Source organism: Callospermophilus lateralis, chromosome 3 (genome assembly GCF_048772815.1).
Source record: "Callospermophilus lateralis isolate mCalLat2 chromosome 3, mCalLat2.hap1, whole genome shotgun sequence".
NCBI lineage: Eukaryota > Metazoa > Chordata > Mammalia > Rodentia > Sciuridae > Callospermophilus > Callospermophilus lateralis.
The window spans coordinates 106,950,559-106,970,873 of record NC_135307.1 but is presented as its reverse complement, the minus strand read 5'-3'; the positions used below and the strand labels follow the sequence as shown (position 1 = coordinate 106,970,873).

At 45.5% G+C, this 20,315-nt stretch overlaps 1 protein-coding gene across 5 annotated transcripts in view; it reads right to left on the bottom strand.

Moving 5' to 3' along the window:
- Positions 1-6,773: 6,773 nt before the first annotated feature.
- The window catches only part of Tln2 (talin 2), a 394,566-nt gene continuing 381,024 nt past the window's right edge, over positions 6,774-20,315 (bottom strand). For all 5 annotated transcript variants that reach the window (XM_076850883.2, XM_076850885.2, XM_076850886.2 and 2 more), the window contains 5 exons: positions 17,884-18,009; positions 15,882-15,944; positions 15,614-15,796; positions 12,540-12,665; positions 6,774-10,875 (listed from right to left, as the gene is read on the bottom strand). In XM_076850883.2, coding sequence (XP_076706998.2) covers positions 10,747-10,875; positions 12,540-12,665; positions 15,614-15,796; positions 15,882-15,944; positions 17,884-18,009 — 627 coding nt within the window. In that variant the 3' untranslated portion in view covers positions 6,774-10,746. The remainder of the gene's footprint in view (positions 10,876-12,539; positions 12,666-15,613; positions 15,797-15,881; positions 15,945-17,883; positions 18,010-20,315) is intronic.

The following is a 20,315-nucleotide window of genomic DNA, read 5'->3' as shown; positions in this document are numbered from 1 at the left end:
AAGAGGTGACCTGAGGTGGTACAAACTTTTGGATGGCACAGCTAGGTGTAGCTCTTGGCTCTTCCAATTAAAAACTGTGACTGAATTGAATGACTTCTCCTAGTGTTTCCTCATCCATAATGCATGCAGGTAACACCCCTATTATAGAAAGATTAAATTGTGTATAATAGAACCCAATGGTTGGAGAGACAAATTCTGTGCCAGGGTATATGGGGTTGTTTCTTGGATCTTGATTGCCTGCTTTTCTATATCTTCATGAATAGATATAGAAAGTCTCTAACTTTTTGTACCTCAACTTCCTCATCTGTAAAATGAGGTTAGTACCTACATTGTACTAACATTGGATTAAATATGTTAATATTTTTTAAAAAGTGCTTGGAACTGTGAATGGTGGGTTATAAGTATATAATAAATGTTAGCTATGAAGAAAATATGATATGTATGTATAAAATACCTAGTAGAGCACTTACCTGTAATTAATTTTTTTTAAAGAGAGAGAAAAGAGAGAGAGAGAGAGAGAGAATTTTTTAATATTTATTTTTCAGTTTTTCGGTGGACATAGCATCTTTATTTTATGTTTGGTGCTGAGGATGGAACCCAGGGCCCCGCGCATGCCAGGCGTCACTGATTGAGCCACATCCCCAGCCCCTGTAATTAATTCTTAAAAGAATTGGTAGCAGTTCTGTTTTGGATATAAAGTGTCCCCCAAAGCTCCTGTTAATGCAGGAATGTTCAGAGGTAAAATGATTGGGTTTTGAGAGTTGTTACCCAATCAGTGAATTTGAATGGACTGAGAGGTTGGGGGAAGTCAGTCACTGGAAGTGATCCCCTTAGGGATTATTATCTTGTCCCCCTGACTCTGTTCCCTCTCTCTCTGCTTCCTGGACTCCATGAGCAGAGCAGTCCTCCTTCCCTACCCTTCCACCAGGATATTCTACCATTACCTCAGCCCAGACCAACGGAGTCTATGGTCCACAGATGGAGATCTCTGAAATGGTGAGAACTAAGAAATGTTTCCTCCTCTAAATTGTTTTTGTTAGGTATTTTGATCACAGCAACAAAAAGCTGACTAACACAACAGTAGCTGTTGAACATCGAGGAGCTGGAGGCGCAGCCCAGTGGTAGAGCTCCTTGCCTGGTGCGCTGAAGCCCTGGGTTAGATCCTTGTACTGCAAAAACAAACAAAACCAAACCACATCAAAGATGTCCACCGTGCACACCCAGTGAGAGTCATGGCGAAAGACCTATTTCTACATGAAAAAAAAAAAAGTTCTGAGAAATCAAGAGGTGTGCCCAAGATCGTCCACCCAGAACTAGAACCATGTCTTTAACCTAGATCTGTCCCTTGGGCAAAGCTAAAGAGCTAGTTACTGTGGTCCAAGAGCAGCCATTCGTACCATAACGCAGCTCAGCCTCTTCCCTGCGGCTTTCAGTGATTCCCCACCAAGAAAATGTCACTCACCTGCAGCTATTGCTGCTTCTGATTCAATTCTGTGGTGGGACAGGGACTGGAGGAAAAGGTCAGAGCCAGTGAAATTGGCTAGGTCAGGGTGGGTCCCATTTAGCCTCAAGAGCAGGAAAAAGGTCAGAGTTACCCTGCGACCTCCCCCTACCTTTCTTTCTTCCCAGCTCCAAGTTAATGCCTGTAGACCAAATGTTAAGAGTTTCCATCCTAAATGACTGGTGAAGAGAAAAAACAAACCCTCACCAGGCCACATACCCTACATACCAGACATTCCTCGGATGCTTTGCTTTGTAGGTGATTGGCCACAGACATCTCTAGCTTCTTAGTGGCAGACAGTTTAGAGAGGGGGAGGGGAAGACCTGTCCTCCTGCTCATCCCAGAGTCTAGAAAAGGTCCCGGATCTCTGCTGTCTGCGGTTAGTCTGGGTTAGTGAGTTATTATTTTTCACATCCACCAAGTAAGCCCTATACTGGAATCCAGGTGTTGTCAACATCTGCTCTAGCGGTGCCTGGCAGGTTATGAGTCATTTAAATATTGAAGACCTACTGTGTAGAGTCTGGCATCATGTTAGGAGCACAGAGACTCTCTTGAGCACTGGAGTAAACCCTTGAAAGGGGGAATAAAAGGGGTTTTATTTGGTCACATTTTCAAGATTGCCTTTAGATGGGTGGGAAGGAAAGGGAAAGAGCATTTTGCAGAGTACCTACCTAGTGTATGGTCAAATGCTTGTTGGCTTCTTCCAAGCCCTCTGGGACTGCTATCTGGAGTCAGGTAGGGTGCTTTTGCAGTAGGCCCAACTTGGGCTGGCTTAAATATGGCAGAAATGTATTTGGGCAGGGAAGACTGGAAGAACTAAGAGTTGGACAAGCTGATCAAGAAGACCACGAAAGACACAGAGTCTTTGATTGTCTGCACTCTGCCATCTTTGGGGTGGGCTCCATCCTGAGGCTGTTTCTGCTTGTGGCCCAAAGGTGGCTTCTTCATACATCCCTGCTGTGGGATAGAGAGGCCAACATCTCCAGCAGATGTTTCCTCTCTCTGTTTCATCTCCAGATGTTAGCCAGAATCAGGGTGTATGGCCATTCTAGAACCAACCACCAGCAGGGGAATGGGGTTATCTTTGACTCAACTAGACCACTGTTGGCTTAAGGTTCTCACCCCTGCAAAGATTGCTGTGCTCCATAGGAAGTGGGGAGTAGCACCGGGAATCAAGTACAGTATCTATCTCCAATGGACTTGAAAGCTCAATGACTTGCTCAAAGCCAAGATTCTCTGAAGAAAGACTGGGAAGTTGCACTGTATGTGCCTTTTGGAGGCAATGGGGCTACAGAAGAAATCACAAATTTTTGAAGAACTTCAAAATTTTGCCCCTCTGCCTTTCCCTTCTCTTCCAGGTGGCCTTCTTGTGCCTCTTCCAGGTGGCCTTCTTGTGCCTTGGGATCTATTTTGTAAAGATTGGCTCAGATCATTGGAGGTCCTTTCAATATTTCCATAACAATACCTTTGGACAGCAACTCACCTTCAGGATTTTGCTGGATGATGGTGAGAGTTACAGGAGGTTTCAGGATACATAGGATCAAGTTGTGTTTCCTTGCAGCTGTGTTAAGAAGGGGACCCTACAAAAGCAATCTTTAAACTATTTTGGCATGTGATGCTGCCCTGTGTCACATCCGGGGTGGGGAGGAAGGAGACAGCTGTGGTGGGTGGTAGCTGTTTAGTAGCAAACTTTTTGTTGCCTATTCAAGTTTGAGTCTAAAACAGCTGAGTTTGAGTCTAAAAAAGCTTCAAATAGATTATAAACACTAGTTACAAACTAAAGCTTATCACCTGGTGTAGCAATCTCATATGTTTCCCAGCTCTGCTTGGATGCTGGGGAAGCTACAGGTGACCAGATATGATCCCTGCCTGCCTGGGACCTAATGAGTTCGCTGAACAGATAGAATGCTATCTAGATGGTAGACAGGTTATTGCTGTGTGTGCTAAAGAGGAAGGGGTGACAGATGATAATTCCAGTAAGATTTTAGAGTAGGACACCAAGGTGTTCAAGGTGTGATCCCTTGAACATTGACCCTCAGAATTTCCTGGAAGAAATTAAAAAGTTCTCTAAGGCAAATAAATAAATAAATAAATAATAAACAAACAAATAATCTATTTTATGCTTTTGGAGATATCAAGTGCATATAAGTATCCTTAAGGCCCCAAGTCTCTTAGACTTCTGGTTATTAACCTATACTTTCTTAAATCTGTCCATGAAGCTTTTCCTTTTTCCCTCAAGGGAAACAGGAACACTGATTAGTGTCCCGTGGAGCCACACTGCCCCCTGTGGTCAAAACCTCCCCAAAATGCGGACAGCAAATAGGCACGCGGGGCTTTTCTCCCTATACCCCCAGAACAGCCCATCGCTGGCAAACTGCTGGCAGGCTCCATCTCACCCACAAACGTGGATCTCTCAAGGATGCAAACCAGAGAGCAGGGCTGTCGTGTGACTTCACAGTAGCTGAACAAGATGACCCGTTCCAGCAGGTGAGCTGATGAGGAGCTGGCAGGCCTGGTGAATGTGACTGTGAGGCAGAGTGACAGCCAGCCTGAGGGTCTCCTCTTTCCTTTTGGATGAAGCCCCCATGCCACAGAGTTCTGGCCCTGGAAGGCAGTCTCTATCCCTACCTGTCCCTCCAATTTGAGGCCTTCCATGGCCCTCTCTCCCTACTCTCTCCTTCCCCTGCTCCTATCTGCTAGTTCCAGCCTGAAGGTCTGCTCCAGCACTATCCTTAGCTCAAGTCTCTGCCCCTTCCCGAGGTTTGGGTCCCGCCAGCCTTCTGCCTGCAGTGGACCAGAGACTGATTTCCCTAGGGGTCTCTAAGATCTCTGGAGAGAAGCATTGTCCCTTATTCTCTTTACATCTCCTCTCTTGCCCACAAAATCCAGGAAACCGAGAGGACCCCACCCGCCTTTCCCTTTCTGTTTCCCTGGCCAACTTTGCAATATTGATGCTAGGAACACGGGACCAAGGGCCTCACCCTAGGCCCCTTCACACCCTGGGTGACCTGGAGACCTGGACACCTGGACAGCACGATCAGCCCTCTGATGAGCCCAGAAAGCATTTCTCCAACATGCAGTTCTAAGCTGAAGAGAATTAAACTTCTCTTTCTAGAAATAAGCTGCAGAGTCTCCTGAAAGGCCTGAACAGGCAGGAAACTGTGACTATTGCCACAGAGTCTGAGCTCTGTTATTCCCTCCTGGGTACTGGTCCTAGACAGGTGCCCCTGGGCCAGCCCTGGGCACAGCAGCCAGAGGCTCTCAGACTGAGGAGTTCAGGCAGCAAAACTCTTGCAATTACTGTCTATTCAGGGTGGAGGATTCAGTCCCCAAGGGCCCCCATCCTTTCTGCTCCATGTCCAGGAGCCTCTAGCATGAAACAGTCCCTGCCATGTGCGCAGGCAATTCCCTCTGCCCTGATATCTTTCTCCCTACCGTTTAGTTTAGTTTCTGTCCTAGTGGCTAGCCTCAGACTGGGCCTTTCCATTAACTGTTAGTAAAGCATGAGCATTGGAAACAAACTGGAGCTTGAGCCTCTGCTTCAAAGCTTACTAGCTGGGCAATTTTGACATAGCAGTTGGGAGATCTCAGCTCTACTAGCTGTGTGGCCTTTGGCTAGTTATTCGACCTCTCCATGCCTCAGCCTTATCATCTATAAAATGGGGATGATAAGAATCCCTGCCTATACATCCTGCTGCAGCTAGTTGTAGGATTACTTGGGGTAATAAAATGTAACATCAGCTCTCTATAGATGAAACATTTCCCTCATCTGCACTCTGGCAGCAGTCCCTACCCTACAGCATCTCCTGCAAAAGCTCTGTGACAGTGCATGTTCTTGTTCCTTGCCCTGAACTTTAAAACTTGGGACCTAATGTACTCCCAAGTTGACGATCTTTGATAACATGTTTCCAGCCTTTGATCCTGAGTTCTCCCAGGACGAGATCTCTTTTCTGAGCTCCCTACAGAGAGATTCAACTGGTAACTAAACTTGAAGTGCTCTGACCTGACATAAACCTCTCATGGTGTGTTCCTGGGTTGCCCCTGTCTTCATGACATATGCCCCAAGCCCTGGCCTTACAGAATCTCTCCTTCTTTCCCTAGGCATCCACCTCTTCATAAACCCAGGCTTTTGCACACAATTCCTGTTGCCTGGAGCAACTCCCCACACTTTGCCCCAAAACTCCTGAAACCTTTCCTGCCTTCAGGGCTCTGCACATTTTCCCCACAGCCCTGGGTCAAGGTGTTCTCCCTGGACTGTGACCTTCTCCAGGAAGTAGGCTCCAGTGTCCTGCACACAGCAGCTGTTGGGACATGGATAAGGTAAGTTTCTTGACGGCTGCTTGGCGGCGGGCACAGAGCATCTGTGTTCCAACAGCCTGCAACCCCATGCCTGCCACTTCCTCTGCCGGTCTTGGTTCACCCCTGTTCACCATGGCCAATACCTTCTCTGCGGAGGATGTGGGCTGAGGACTCCGTGTCCAGGAGCACTGAGCTGACATGTAGGAGACTCAGTAAACCTTAGGTCCCCTTCCCACTTCCTGGTCTTTACCCCAAGGCTTCATGCCTTGGTTTTGGTTGTGGTCAGTTCCAGCCTTTTTTTTCGTTATTAAGGCAAAGGGATAAAAACCTCCATTATCCATTGCCTTAGAGAGCCTAAGACATTATTTTGAAGAGTTAAAAAATCTTTGTTGTTCGACATACCAGCGATACTCTTGGCTGTTATGGTGATTTTTGACACCCCCCCCACCCCCATTGTGGATTAGAGACCCCTCACATTTTTCTAAGTCTGGCTGATCCTAGAACAAGGACTTATGGCCAAGCATCTTCCCCCTCAAACAGGAAGGAGGGCTGGAAGTCCCTGCAGGTTACATTTTTGGCCTCAGCTGTCAGAAGTGAACCAGCCTTCCTGTGTCACATCCCAGGTCAAGTACATCTCATATGCACTTCTGTATTTAGCTTGCAGTCTTGCAGTGTGGGGGACTTGCATGGCCAAAGAGTCCCTGAGTTATTTGTCCAGGAAGCCTGTCTTAGAGAAACATAATTTGATCTTCCTACTCATAGTCTATTTCTTCTTTGAGTTTCCTCTCATGTCAGCAAAGCTGAATGGAATTCATTTGTGGCCCTCCCACATACACCCTACCTCTCCTAACACATCTGGTAAGTGTGGATCTGGGTGGTGGTCAAGGCAGAATTTCTCTCACACAATAAAGACACTTTCTCTTCCCTCTTTTCTGCCCTTCTCCCATTGCCATGAGACCTTCACACAGGTTCATTGCTTTAAAAGTTTATTTCTGATGAATAAAAAAAATAATTTATGTGATTAGATAAATTAATTTATGTGATTAGACATTATGACAAGGGCAGAGGTTAATTTTCCTGACCTCCTATGGATCTTGCAGTGTGGCTGGAGGCTGAGGGAACCTGCCTTGTGTCATGTGGGGTGAGGACACGTGGCTGGAGGGACTCACACGCAGATGCTTCCTGGAGAGTTGGGAGTTGGGCTCAGAAGAAGGCTGAATCCAAACTCCCATCATAGAAAAGTGACAGCTCTTCATTGTAGTGTTTTAAAATCAATCGACAGAAGCTCCATCACACATTCATTCCTAATGGTCATAAACACACCAAACATGAGCTCAGAGGGACGAAGCCATAGTCTCAGGACATTTAAACGTGGAAGTTGGGATCCCTTTGGGAAGTAGTCCTTCCCTGGCAGAGGTCATCTCTTGAGGCTGGCACTCAGACGGGACATGGGCCATTGGCACAGAAGTCAGGATCTCTGGGTTTTGGAACTCCGGTTTCGACTGTAGCCTCTTAGCCTGGGAATTTCCCCAAGTTCCCCGGGTCCCCCAAAGACTCTCAAAAGCAGTGTCCCCTTGGTCAACAGAGGGTTCATTTCCTTCAGAAATCTGAGAGCAGAACATGGTCATAATATGTCCTAGGGTCTAAAGGCTCCCAGAGGTCCTGCCAGAGCCCAGCACTTCAGAGCTAGGACAGAAGATTCTGGGGACCACCTGTCGAGGAGGAAATGGAGGCACCTCGCCGAGGCCTGTGAGTTCCCTGGGAGCAGAGACCATGGCTTACTTACCACCTTTGCCCTGTGCCTACTTCCCTCATGAGGTTTTAGCCTTGGAGTCCCTTGGGAGGTGGAGTCTACTCTTTTTGAAGGTAGTGAATTTTTTTTTAAACAATCTTTGTGATAAATTAGGAATAGGTTCCTGTTGCTTGCACACATGTTGGCTGATAAATCAGACAGCAGGTGGGCAAGACCTACAAGAAGCTCAGAGGGTTTTCTGGGATAAAATTATGTGCCAACAAGGTGGCAGGTGGCTTGGTCCTAAGCCTGTGCACAGACTATGGGCTGGGCAGCTGGGCAACTGCCTTGGTGGATACATGATGCCCAGAGACCAGCCAGGACCTGAGTACCTGCTGGCAGTGACCACCAAGGCCACCCTGACTAGACATCAGTGGAGCTAAATAAGGCCAATCTGACCAAACATGGCTTAAGCGCCTTTGATCTGAAGACTTTTGAAAGACAACACACAGCAAAATCTAAACTCCCAAATCACCAGTTGGCTCTGAAGTCTAGTTCAGGTTCCTTTTTTGACCATCAAAGCCAGCAATTTCTGGACACAAAAATCAGCCTAAAGATTCAAAGCCCAATGCCAGTTTCCCTCAGGGGCAAAGCAGGTGAGAAAGGGCACACGTCCACACACCTGCTGCCCCTTACCACAGAGGCCCTTTCTACGTTCCAGACCTGGGGCTGCTGCTACTGGGAACCATGCTATTGTCACATGCTCTAAAAGTTCATGCCCCCAAATGCAACTCATATACCTGCATTCTTTCTCTCTGAAGAACCAAGAGCCCCCTCAACACCACACAGGGGCACTTGCAGTTAACACTTAGTAAAGAATGCCCAAAGCACAGCTGTTTGGCCATTTTATGAAATGAGAAAAGACCAAGCTACCACAAGGCCATTCACATACAAACACGCAGGGAGGATGAGAAAGGAAAGATGAAAAACCAGGACCACACCAGGTGATGACTGGGAGCCAACCTCTCTAGACTCCTAGCAGCAGAAAACTTCAGAAAGGCCATTTATATAGGTCCTACAAAAATAAACTGTGTTCTGTGACTGCCCATTAATGTTGGAAAAGACGAGCCTTTCCATTTGGTTTCTCTCTGGAGGTTTTTCTGGTGTCAAATGCAGTTGGGGTTTTAAACAACCCTGAAGCAGGGATGGAGAACCCCCTGCTTGCCCTGGCCCCTACCCCCTCCTGGGATGCCAGAATGTGATGGACAGATGGAAGGGAAGAAGGGTAGCCTAGAGGAAAAGAGGGGAGGGTTGGGCCCTGCAAGGGCTTCCCAGAGTCCCACCTTGTGAGACCATTAGTACATTCAGACCCTGAGCTTTTCGGTCTGACTTCCAAAATCTCAGGAAGCACCCTGCATCCTCCTCAGAATGTCCACCCAGTGCAGGTGTGAGGAGCTGTATTAGCTATACTCTGAAAGGTGAGCCAGGACTGGGCTTGCTTTTCCTTGTGAGGCCAGGGCTCCCCACTGTTTATCAGATTTGGTGCCAGCTACTGTCACTCTCCCCAATGTATGCTCTCCACCTGTGGGTCATTTATACTCCTCTAACTTTCTACTTGACTGAAAAGAAATTTCAATATTTGTAGCACTTACAAGTTATCTTATAAATGTGGGAAACTGTCAAGTTTATATTTTAAAACCATGGCATGGGCTAGGCTCTGCTGAAGCAGGATCATTGGCCAAGGTCAAAAGATGACATCTTTTGAGGACCAGAGCACCAATTTTTCCTCCTGGCTGAAAATTTGGAGCTATGAGATAGGGAAAGGCAGAGGTTGACTGCCTTCAACAGTCTTCAGTCTGGAAAACCATGTGCCTCATTAACTCCTTTCTTTCTCTTATGGATTCTTTCAAAGTCACTTGCTACCTGGCATTAACCTCTATACCACAAGCCATTCATCCTCCATGTATTGTAAAGGGTAAAGGCTCAGATTAAAGGAGAATTCAAGGTCTTAACGTGCCCTTCTTTGCAGAGAAGGGAAAAAGGAAAAAAAGGAAAGAGGAGGAAAAAATATGAAATTCTGGAAGTGTGACATCCAAAAGATGGACTCCCAAAACACCCCGGGGATGTTCTCACCTTACATATAAGCAAAACTATCTAGTTAAAGGTTCACATTGATTTTTAGGATGCACAGATTCTGAATACTAAGATATAGGGAAAAAAAAGTCCTCTTGGGACGATAATGGGTTTCCCAACAGATGTCTTCCAATCTTGAACTCTGGTCTCCTGAGATTAGTGATAAGGGACTTAAAGATGGAGTCGCTTCATTCCTGCTGAAGCCACCCAAATACATAAGAGGGCTGTCACGCTGACTGTCACAGGGAAGTGGGTTTGTGCACATGAATCTGTATGAACCGAAACAGCCTCTGCAGAATAAGGAGCCCATGCATTTTATTCCAGCCCCTGCTTACCAAGCCCTGAAAGGCTCCCATAACTCTGCCCTTTGGATTATGGAGGGGGAAAAAAATTAACTGTTTGATTTTCTGGGCCACAGGATACAAGATGGGTCTAGATTGTACAAGGAGCTTACACACTGAGGCAAGAAAGCGTGCAAACAGGAGCAGGGATTCTTCACCCCTTGGGTGAACCAGTGCTCAAGACATGGAAAGAGGACCTCAGTCACCCTCCCAGAGTCCACCTGGGTTTGTGTTTCTGACTTTTATTACCATGTCCAGCTCCAACGTTCATGTTCTCTTGAGAGGGAGAAGAAGATCTATGTGTATCTATGACATCAATGATTTCCCCCAGGACCACTGTGTTTTTGTTTTGTTTTGTTTTTTTTCCTAGTATGATTTCACAAAGAGGCCCAGCAGCAGGCCTTGAGAAGACCAATGAAAGCAAAAGTGTCTGAGAACGACATAATACTGACTTCTCTTTTTTGGTAACAGTTCACAAAACGTGCACCCCTCTCTCCTGAGACATGGCGAGGCACAAGGGGAGGCGGCGGAGGAGCTGCGGGTGGGACACTGTACCGGGTGACATCAGGATCATGCAGCCGGTGCCAACAGGACAGAGAAGTGAGAACAGGACTCAGGGATCTGGACTCGCCCCGGGGGGAAGGGGCTGGCAGTTTCCAGGTAAGTGCCTGGCTCTCAGAAACACTATCTGTCCAGTTCTTGCAGGGCTAGCTCCTGGGGCTCGCCATCCTGGCCTGGACTTAGCCCTCATCCTCCCTCAGCTCAGTGGGTAGGAATTTATACTGTTGCTGGCGGATCTGGGCCAGCTTTTTCCTTGCTTCTTCCAGTTCTCGTTCTTTCTTTAGCATTTCCTCCTGGGCAGCGATGATCTAGAAGAAGAGCAACAAGCAAGATAATCTCATGCTTTTAAAGAAATCACTGTCTCCCATGGGACACAGCAGTACACTGAGAATAGTACTCTTAGCTTGTGATGGTTTGGGTTTTGAGACCAATGACCCAACTGACCCAAGACAATGAGCTGATTTCTGGCCACTGATTGAACAGCAAACGTCTACTGCATCACTGTTGTGTGCCAGGCTTGGATGTGAGCACTCCACAGAAGGCTGCCTTGTCATCTTTGTGGCAAGCCTGTGACGTATGATCTATCAAAAGTCCTTTTTTCCAATAAGGAATCTGAAATTGAAAGGTATGGGTCTACCTCCCTATGGTCACTTAACTACAACAGAAGGAACCAGTCCAGGTGTTCTTAAAGCTAAAGCTGGTGACTGTCACCACTAGATGGCCTCCATATAGAGTTAGCCCTTGGCATTTGGGAGACTGGTTCCATAGCACCCCCTCCCATGGGTACTCAAGTACTTAAAATGCCATGGTATTTGCATATAACCTATAATCCTGCTTTATACTTTAAATCATCTCTAGACTACTTATAATACTGAAATGAACATGTGCACTATATATATAATTGCTGTATTGTTTAGGGAGTACGGACATGGAGAAAAGTCTATACATGTTCAGTGCAGATGCAATGTTTCTTCTGAATATTTTCAACCCATGTTGGGTTGAAATCGAGGATATGAAACCCATGGAAGGATTCAGAGGGAAGACTATATTTACTTCATGCTTCTATGGTGATCTGAGGGATACTAACTGGGAGTTGTGTGAAAAGGGCAAGTTTGTTTTCCAGAAAGTCATATAAATTCCAATGAGTACTCTGACCAAGGTGGGATGAAGTATTGAATGTAGCATTTTCCTGATTTGTGTGACCACAGACCATTCTTTGTGTTACTTCTAATGGAAGAAGTACATCAAGAAACACATTCTGGTAAAAATACATCCAGTGCATTGCCAAACACAGGGAGAGTTGTGGGAAGAGCTAACTGTGTTAACACAAAGGAAAGAATTGCAAGCCTGGTTTCCTAGAGTTCCCTCCTCACTTCATACATGAGAATGCAACCCTAACTAAGTCAATCCCACATATTCTAAAAGTTCTGGGAGACAGTAAGCATTCATTCTCTCTGGGGGCCAAATGGCTGGAGATAGCAACAGCTCCAAATATATCCCTGTATTTAAATAACATTGCTGTTCTCCAATTTCTGTTTCATTTTCTCCCCACAAACAGAATCCCTGATTTCTAGCTAGGTAGATGGCTAATACTACCCTTCCCAGTCTTCTGTGCAGCTAGGATGGTCACATGACCAAGTGTTAACCAATGGCATGTGAGAAGAGGTGATGTGTGTAACTTCAGGGTCATGTCCTCCTCTCCTTTCTTCCCTCTTCCTGGTTGATGGACAGCCGAGGTGGTAATTGAACTGTCTTAAACCAAATGGCCAAGGGCACTCTCTCAGGAGTGGTGGAATAAGGCAGATGGAGTTTGGGTCTCAGAAGTGAAGGAATCATCACACCATCCCTAGACTGCTTACACCCAGTTACATGAGGAGAAATAAGCTTATTTAAGTCACTGTTCTTTTTTGTACCTATTATAATGCAACACCTGTTTTAAGAATTAAATGTTATTACATATTTAGTCACAAACCTGAGCAATGCCCCCGACAAACTTGGTTTTCACTACGACATCATCGTCGTCAGTTTTGCCAAATGCTGCCTTCTGGGCTGCGCGAACAAGATTGTCTGAGGCTCTTTTCACAGCATTCCCTGCTGCCTGGAAGGGGAACAAAATGCACATCAGAGCATTAAAAACAGCGAGAATGACATGAAGGTACAGTTCATGAGAACATGAGTTAATTTATCATTCAATTATAACATAGAAGTTCTCTTTAGCCTGTGAGCATCCGTGTGTCTCTCCATCCATCCATCGATTCTACCAACACTGGCACTTACCTACCCACAGCTCATTCACAGATGAATGAGGTACACTTTTTGGCCCCGAAGGAACATAGACTTTTGAAGGGAATTACAATCATGTAGTAAGCGATGATAGCAATGTGCTGTGTGTATTTATTAATAGAAGTGTGCTTAGGGCTGCCTCCTTGGCCTAGGAAACATGGCTGCCTTCCCCATCAAACGTAGCATGTACTTGAGGACATGGGTCACACATCACATTTTCCCGTCTGCCTTGGCCCTACCCACACTCTCACCATTGGTGCCCCCGGAGTGCCCTGTGCTGGAGTGCCCTGTGCTGGCTTCTTCACCACCCTTATCACATTTGTTGTTGCCTGTCTCCCTCCTGGACAGTGACAACTTGGGGCAGGAACAGTAATTTGAATCTCTTCATCCCTAGAACCTGGCACAGAGGGTATCCAGAGTTATCATCTACTACAGATGATCTGAGGGAATAAGGGACTATGAGCACACAAGCAAGGGGGTATCCACCCCTGCATGGAGCACCGGGAGTCTCACAGTACCCAGGACCCTTACTGCTATACTTTAAGTCACAGCTGAGCTTTATGCCAGAAGCTTAAGGATAGGGCAAATTGCTAGAGTCAGGTATAGAAAAGCTTTTCAATGTGGAGTCTACATCTTTGTTAAAGGCTGTTGCCCATTCTGGGGCCTACTCTCCCCCACTTGCCCCCAGTAATGGGGATGAAACCCAGGGGTGTTCTACCACTGAGCAATGTCCCCGGATGTTTTTATTTTTTATTTTGAGATAGGGTCTTATTAAGTTTCCCTGGCTGGCCTTGAACTTGCAATTCTCCTGCCACAGTTCCTGGGATTACAGGTAGGCACCACTATGCCTAGCTCTGGCTTACTCTTAATGCTTATGAAGCATGAGCCTGGGGACTTGTTCTCTGCCAGCTGAGGTTTGGAATTTTCTTCCAATGGCAGTCAAAGCTTTAGTAAGCCTACCATATTCCTTACCCAGCACCCTTCAATCAGAAGTTAGCAATGGGAAAATTGAGATTTTTTTTCGAAGTTAGCTGGCCCTTCTGGTTGGTGATCTAAAGTGACCAATGAGCATTATAAGGACTTGCACAAGAAGAGGAAGGAAAGCAAGTTAACATATGATAAATTGTCATCTTGTGCTGGTTCTCTAAGGGGCTCTGTAGCCCCACTTTTCTGATATGGAGACTGAGGTTAAGGAACTTGTCTAAGATCCTGGATATAGGTTTGTTGAGCTCCAGAGAACTCCTGAGTTGCCTGTAAGGGGCTCAGACATGACACTGTAGTGTCCATAAATCAGGTAACAAGACTGGTGCTGTGTTTAACCTGTGTGAATTGTTAGAACTTCCTAAACCATGTTCACGTCCACTATGCTGTTTGACCCCCGTAAGTCCACATGGACATCTCCACCCTGACACTGCAGATGAAACTTCTGAAGTCTCAAAAGTTCTGAGTGACCTGAGACCATGGTGTATGTGGTAGAGGCAGGGCTGCAGCTAGGTCTCTTGTAATTCAGGTTGTTTCCCTCAGAAGTGACCCCCAAATTCAGGAACTGCAACATTCAGAAATACACAGCTCCTAGTTCTCTCTAAAAGTGAGGTGGGTCAGAGAGACTTGGGAGGGTCACGTTACAGAAACACTTTGGGACTTCCAAAATAAAACAAGAATTCTGAGTTCTGATGGAGTGGTTCAAATATTTCTGCCCTTTACGATTTCATTCATGACTTATATAAATATATTTTAGCAATATAAACAATCTACATTTTGACACTTTACAGTAATGAAATTCCAGAAAATTGGAAAGAAACAAAATGTCCAATATATAAGAAAATTCTGGCATCATCATGCATGTAATATCATGCAATCATTAAAAATGAGACTCATGAAAATGGAGCCTTATCTTTAGGAGGAAAAATGTGTTTGACAACATGTGAAGCAAAAAGAAAGCACAACATGTCTTGCTATGATTACAACCAGACAAAACTATTTTATATGTAGATAATAACAGAACAGGAAACAATGAAACACTGATGTGCGGAGATGTTGAGGCTAAATGGTTTTTCTATTCAAACATTTAAAGTATTTTTTATAATTAAAATGATCAGGGCATATATGCCTTGGGAAGGATTTGATTGTCAACTTTGGCACTATGCTTTCTGGGCTCTGGGAAACCTTAGCAATGCTCAGATTGCTCACAGTGCTTTCACTCCCTACTGGGTAAACACTGATTCAGGGCATCCTCTGAGAGAGGCACTGGCTCCGGTGAGAGAAGTGCCAAGATGAAGACATGGTATGTAGGAAGTACACAGCCTTGTCACAGATAGGTAGCAAAATAAACATGGTGCCATGCCATGTGACATAGGAACCATAAGATTGTTCAGGCCAGGAGCTCTGGCAGGAGGCAGGAGGCACTGAGTGCCCAAGCCCCAGGAATTCAAGGAGGGCTTCCCAAAAGAAATGACTTTGTGGTGAGTCACAAAGGATGAGTAGGAGTTTGCCCAGTTGGGCTGGCAGGAAGGAGACCCAGGCATCCCAGGTGAGTAAGGGCCCCAAGATATCAGCCCTCAAGTCCGAGGTGGAGATGTGACCTTGGTGGGGCAGCAGGTGTAGAATGCATGGACGCAGGAGGCAGATGATGAGGCTGGACAGTGGGACAGAGCTGGCTGATGAAGGCCTGGTGGGTCATGCCAAGGAAGTGAGACTGTCCCCTTTGGTGACACTTACCCGCTCCAACAGGAGTATTTTCCCACCAGCATCAGTGACCATTACCTGTAGCCGCCTCATGGCCTCTGAGTCCTGGTCGGCTTTCACCTTGCAGGCCACAAGCAGCTGGGCTGTGGAAGCAGCGACCTGCTTGGCGGATGAGATGAGCTTCTCCTCACTGGCATGTCCCTGAACAGAGGCATTGGCGGCCTCACAGAGACTGCTGGTTGCAGCTGCCACCATCCGGGCCTGAGGACAGTCAACAGAGAAATGACCCAAGGCCCAAACCTCCCTCAGGGGATCCACAAAGCAAAGAAGGAAGAAGGTAACTCACGGCAGAAATGAGTCCCTGTGACCACTGTCCGTCGTCAGCAGCATTGGCGGGGCTGGAGCCCACCTGGAAAGGGGAGTGGGAAACCTGCAGTGGGTGCTGGAAGGCCAAGGTGGCCTGCAGCCCCCGCACATCCTTCCTCACTCTGCAGCTGGACACACAGTACTGTCTGGTGACTCCTGCCAACAACACTGGCCTGAGAATAGAGCAACACTTTAACTTATGGGACCCTGGCCGTGACCACACTACACCAGCACATCCTGGCTGGTTTCCACCAGGGCTACAAGATGCAATGGGAACTGCCAGGTACTATGTTTCTGGGAAATGGCTCGGGAATGATGAGTTGCTGCTATTGTCCTCTGCTGACCTTGCCCCATTTTAAACATGGAAGCCACTAAGGCGTCCTCTTTCAAGTGAAAAGGGAAACTTAAAAAGTTTCCTGATTAGTAACCTGCCTGAGTTTCAGGCAGGTGATATTAGAAAAGGGCAGTGCATTTCCCTCTGTATGGTTGAATGTGGACCCTCATCTTAAGGAGGGTCTTATTTTGTCAGAGGTGGGGAGAGGAATAAGAGGCTGGAAGTAAGGAGCATCTCTGGTAAGAAGGTATTTTCCTGCAGATCTAGAGGATGTAGTTTTGGGGGGAAATACCTTCACAGGGTGGGAGGTGCCAGCAAGGGAAGGGATGAGTATCTCAATTTGAAAATGAAACTATGGATCTGTCATCAATTATAGGCATCTACTGAATATAAAAGGTCAAATCTCATGGTCTTATATATTATTTTATAGTTCACCCAGGATCAGCAGAACCTCCTCTGCCACCTTTTAAAATGCTTGAACATGTAAGTTCCATGGAAGTATGCCATAGTCAAGGTAGATTTTTCTGGTATCTAGTGCTGTGTTGAGTACAATGCCAACCCTTTACATGTTGAAGTAAACTGAAATTTTTAGGTAGGATCTTCTGTTTGACAATTCACCTGTGGTCCTCACATCTTGACCAATCAACAAGAACTTGATAAAGACACAAGACAAGCTCAGCCCCTGCTGAATCTGCAGGTGCTAAAGGAGAAGCTAATGTGCCAGGTGGGGAGACCCACAGCATTGATACTGAGTAACATCACACAATGTCTTAGAAAGAAAATCAAAGTATGTGGCTAAGCTCATAAAAGACTGGGGGAAGAGGCACAGCCACCAGTCAGGCATGACTTTTTGTCTGTATAAGATATGATCCATCTCTCTACCCTGAGAGCAAAGGCCTTTTAATGTCAAACACAAGTAACTGACAATGACAGTGACCAAATTCCCTATACCCACCACCGACAGGCTGCTGTAGTGCCTTGGGAGGCTCTCTGCAAGACACATTTTGATAGGGTGGTTCCATGTTGTAGAGGAATAACAGGACACCTGGTATATTTTCAATGGGAAGACTGCACATATCCAGAAGTCCTCTTCTGAACCATTAGAAAAACAGTGAGGCTTTTCTGCTAGTGTAGACAGAAGGGAGGACTGGACATGAAGCAGACTGAAGAACTCTTAAGTTTAAACCCACACTGGCCTTCTGACCAAGAGACTTAGAAAAGTGCTAACTGCAAAGTTGGCCGGCGTTCAGCTCAACGGTCCTGAAACAAATGGAGCCATTTGCAGTTGGAAAGTGGTATCACAAAACCCCTGACTGTGGTGCTTATTGGGTCATTCACCAGGAAACTATGACAGTTTACATCTTTAAACAGCCTAATGTACAGTGGGAATATAAGTATCTGGTTCAGCCCTGATGGCTGGAATGGAATACGATCCTTAACAAGAAGCAGATGAGAGGCCCAGAAGCTAAGCCTTTTATTCGGTCAGTTGAGTTTAAGCAAACAGTTTTCAGTGGTCGGGGCAAAGCCTGGCAACTCAGGGAGAGAAGCACATCACACATTTCCTTGGCAGGGCCAAAGGCTTTCTCTCTCTTACTTGGCTGCTGCCTCTTGGGGAGTGCTCTACCACCGGCCAGTCAGGTTTACTTACCTTTCCTTGGGCCACCAGCTCCCTCTGGGCTGCAGAAGCTGATTTGACCAGGGCGCTTGTGGCAGCAGCAATGGATTTAGCAGCTTCCAAGATCTGTTCTTCAAAATCCAAGGTCTCATCTGCTTGCTATAATCAAAAGAGAACCATGTCATGTGCAATTCATATTCACAAAGGGTTCTTTCTGCCGGACTACTTACTGCTGTCATTTGGCTCTTCCTTTGCCTATTGCTTTTTGTGGACAAACCACAGCCCAGAAGAAAGGCCTAAGCTCTCAGGAGGCCTCTCCATCTGCTGCTGTGCCTGTCTCACCCCCACCCCCCACTTCAGAAGGTAAAAGCCATTAGCAGTGACATTCTATACAAGTTTTAAAACAGGAAATTCTAAGGCAAACTATTCTTCCAGACCAGAATCTTTAGAGAAACAAATTCACTGTGAACAGATAAGCTTAAAAGGTTCCAGCAGCACCAATAACCCACATCAAAATAATAATCATCAAAATCAAAAGAGTGACTTGTGGCACACTCTGCCAGAGCTTAAGGCTCAAAGATGCCCTGAAAAATGGAAAGATGGTAATTTGTTCCGAAGTCTTACTTTTCTTGAGTAAAAACAAAAGCAAAGTAGTATTTGCATTTCTGTGGCTGAGCACAGAGGGAGTCATATATTAACCACAAACTGTCCAGTGGGGGAAACAAATCAAGATAAAGTGACATTGAGGTGGAGCCTGTTCAGCCACTTGGACACATGAAGACTGGTTCCACCTTGGGGGGAACCCTGCTCACCACCACTAAGTCCCCCGTGGCCACAACAACCCAGGAAGTTGGGAAGCAGTTTTGGGAAAGCAGGGTAAGTGGAAAGACTGTGGTCCCAGGCTAGGAAGGATGGAGCATCACAGTGGGGTGGTCAGACTGGAAGACCTTCGAGGTCTCCAGTATTAAAATTCTATGACATTAAGTCAATTTGGTTAAGCTGTCCTTAGCTCAAAGAATGTTAAACGTGTCTGGTGTGAAAAAATGATGGTCAGCCACAGCAACACTTTTCTCTATATGTGCGGTAAAATATACATAGCATAAAGTTTACCCTTTTAGTCCATTTTAAGTGTACAAGTCAGTGGTGTTAAGTACATTCACAATGTGCAATAGGAATTCATGTTTACGAGTGTCTACTATGTGCCAAGCATTTTGTTAGGCACTGCTATGTATACTAACTTGTTAAGTCTCACCAAGAAAAAAAAATCCTATATGGAAATTATATTTATCCTTATTTTTACAGTGGGAAAACTCAGGCTCAGGGAAGTGGAGTATTTGGCCCAAGGGTACATGGAAAAATGAATAATTGAAGCTAGAATCTAACACCTAATATCTCTGACTTCAAATGACGAGCTTTTATTAGCCTAGGTCTTAGGGCATCAATGAAACTGATTAGGCCAGAGGTTCAGAATCAGCCTGTGCATGGGCCCAAATGAAACATCAGACAGGAAGGATACAATTCTTTTCCAGATCCCTGTTCTTAATGGCCATATCTTGAACAATGAGAGATGCCAATTAATTGTTATTTTGTAACCCATGTTATCCAAATTAATTTCAATGCATATCTAGTGAATTTGAAAAATGATCCACTGGACATGCATTGAATAAGTTTTTTCATAAGAATTTTATAACTTCTGAAACAGAATCTGTACATGTTTTTCTTATCTCTGACAGAGTCTTGCTCAAAGAGTATTCAGGAGAGAAATGAATTCAGTTCCCCTGGATGCATTTTGGGTTGGCAGGATATAGAATTTATTTACTGAAATACAAAAATGACTTGTCTTAAGACATTGACATAAAAGGTACTCTTATGCTCAGTTCCCAAATAAACTACACTAGACTTAGTGTAGATATAGATATATGTGTGGATGTGTGTATATTTAATGACCTTGAGATTAAGAGCTTTTCCAACAATTTATTCTGCAAAAGAAAGTCAAGCACATGACAGATTAAGCCACTATGGAAATCACAGAATTTTTGACATAAAAGCGAATGGCACTCATTTTTGCAGAAAAGGAAATGGAGGCCCAGGGTAGCCCCTAAGTCTCCCAGACTTTTGTCTCAGGTGGCCTTGACTACATCATGAGCTCCAAGCCTGAGTTCACATTACAGTGTACAGAATCACCAGATTTCTGATTTCCCAAAAATTTTTGATCCATAAAGATGAATTTCCTTAAAATTAAGTGCCAAGCTTTAGCATGGGCAGATCTGGGAGAATCATCTTATATCACAAAACTGAATTGAAGGGACTCCTACACCTTCTGCTGCTCTGGAGGTTTTTTTTTTTTTTTTTGGCAAAAAACCACATGTTTAAAATAGATATTCCACTTGGAAATACTTTTTGACACCCACTTTTCTGGCTTTGGCAGCTCTGTAATGCTCTTTGATGGGTCCCCAATTTTTTCC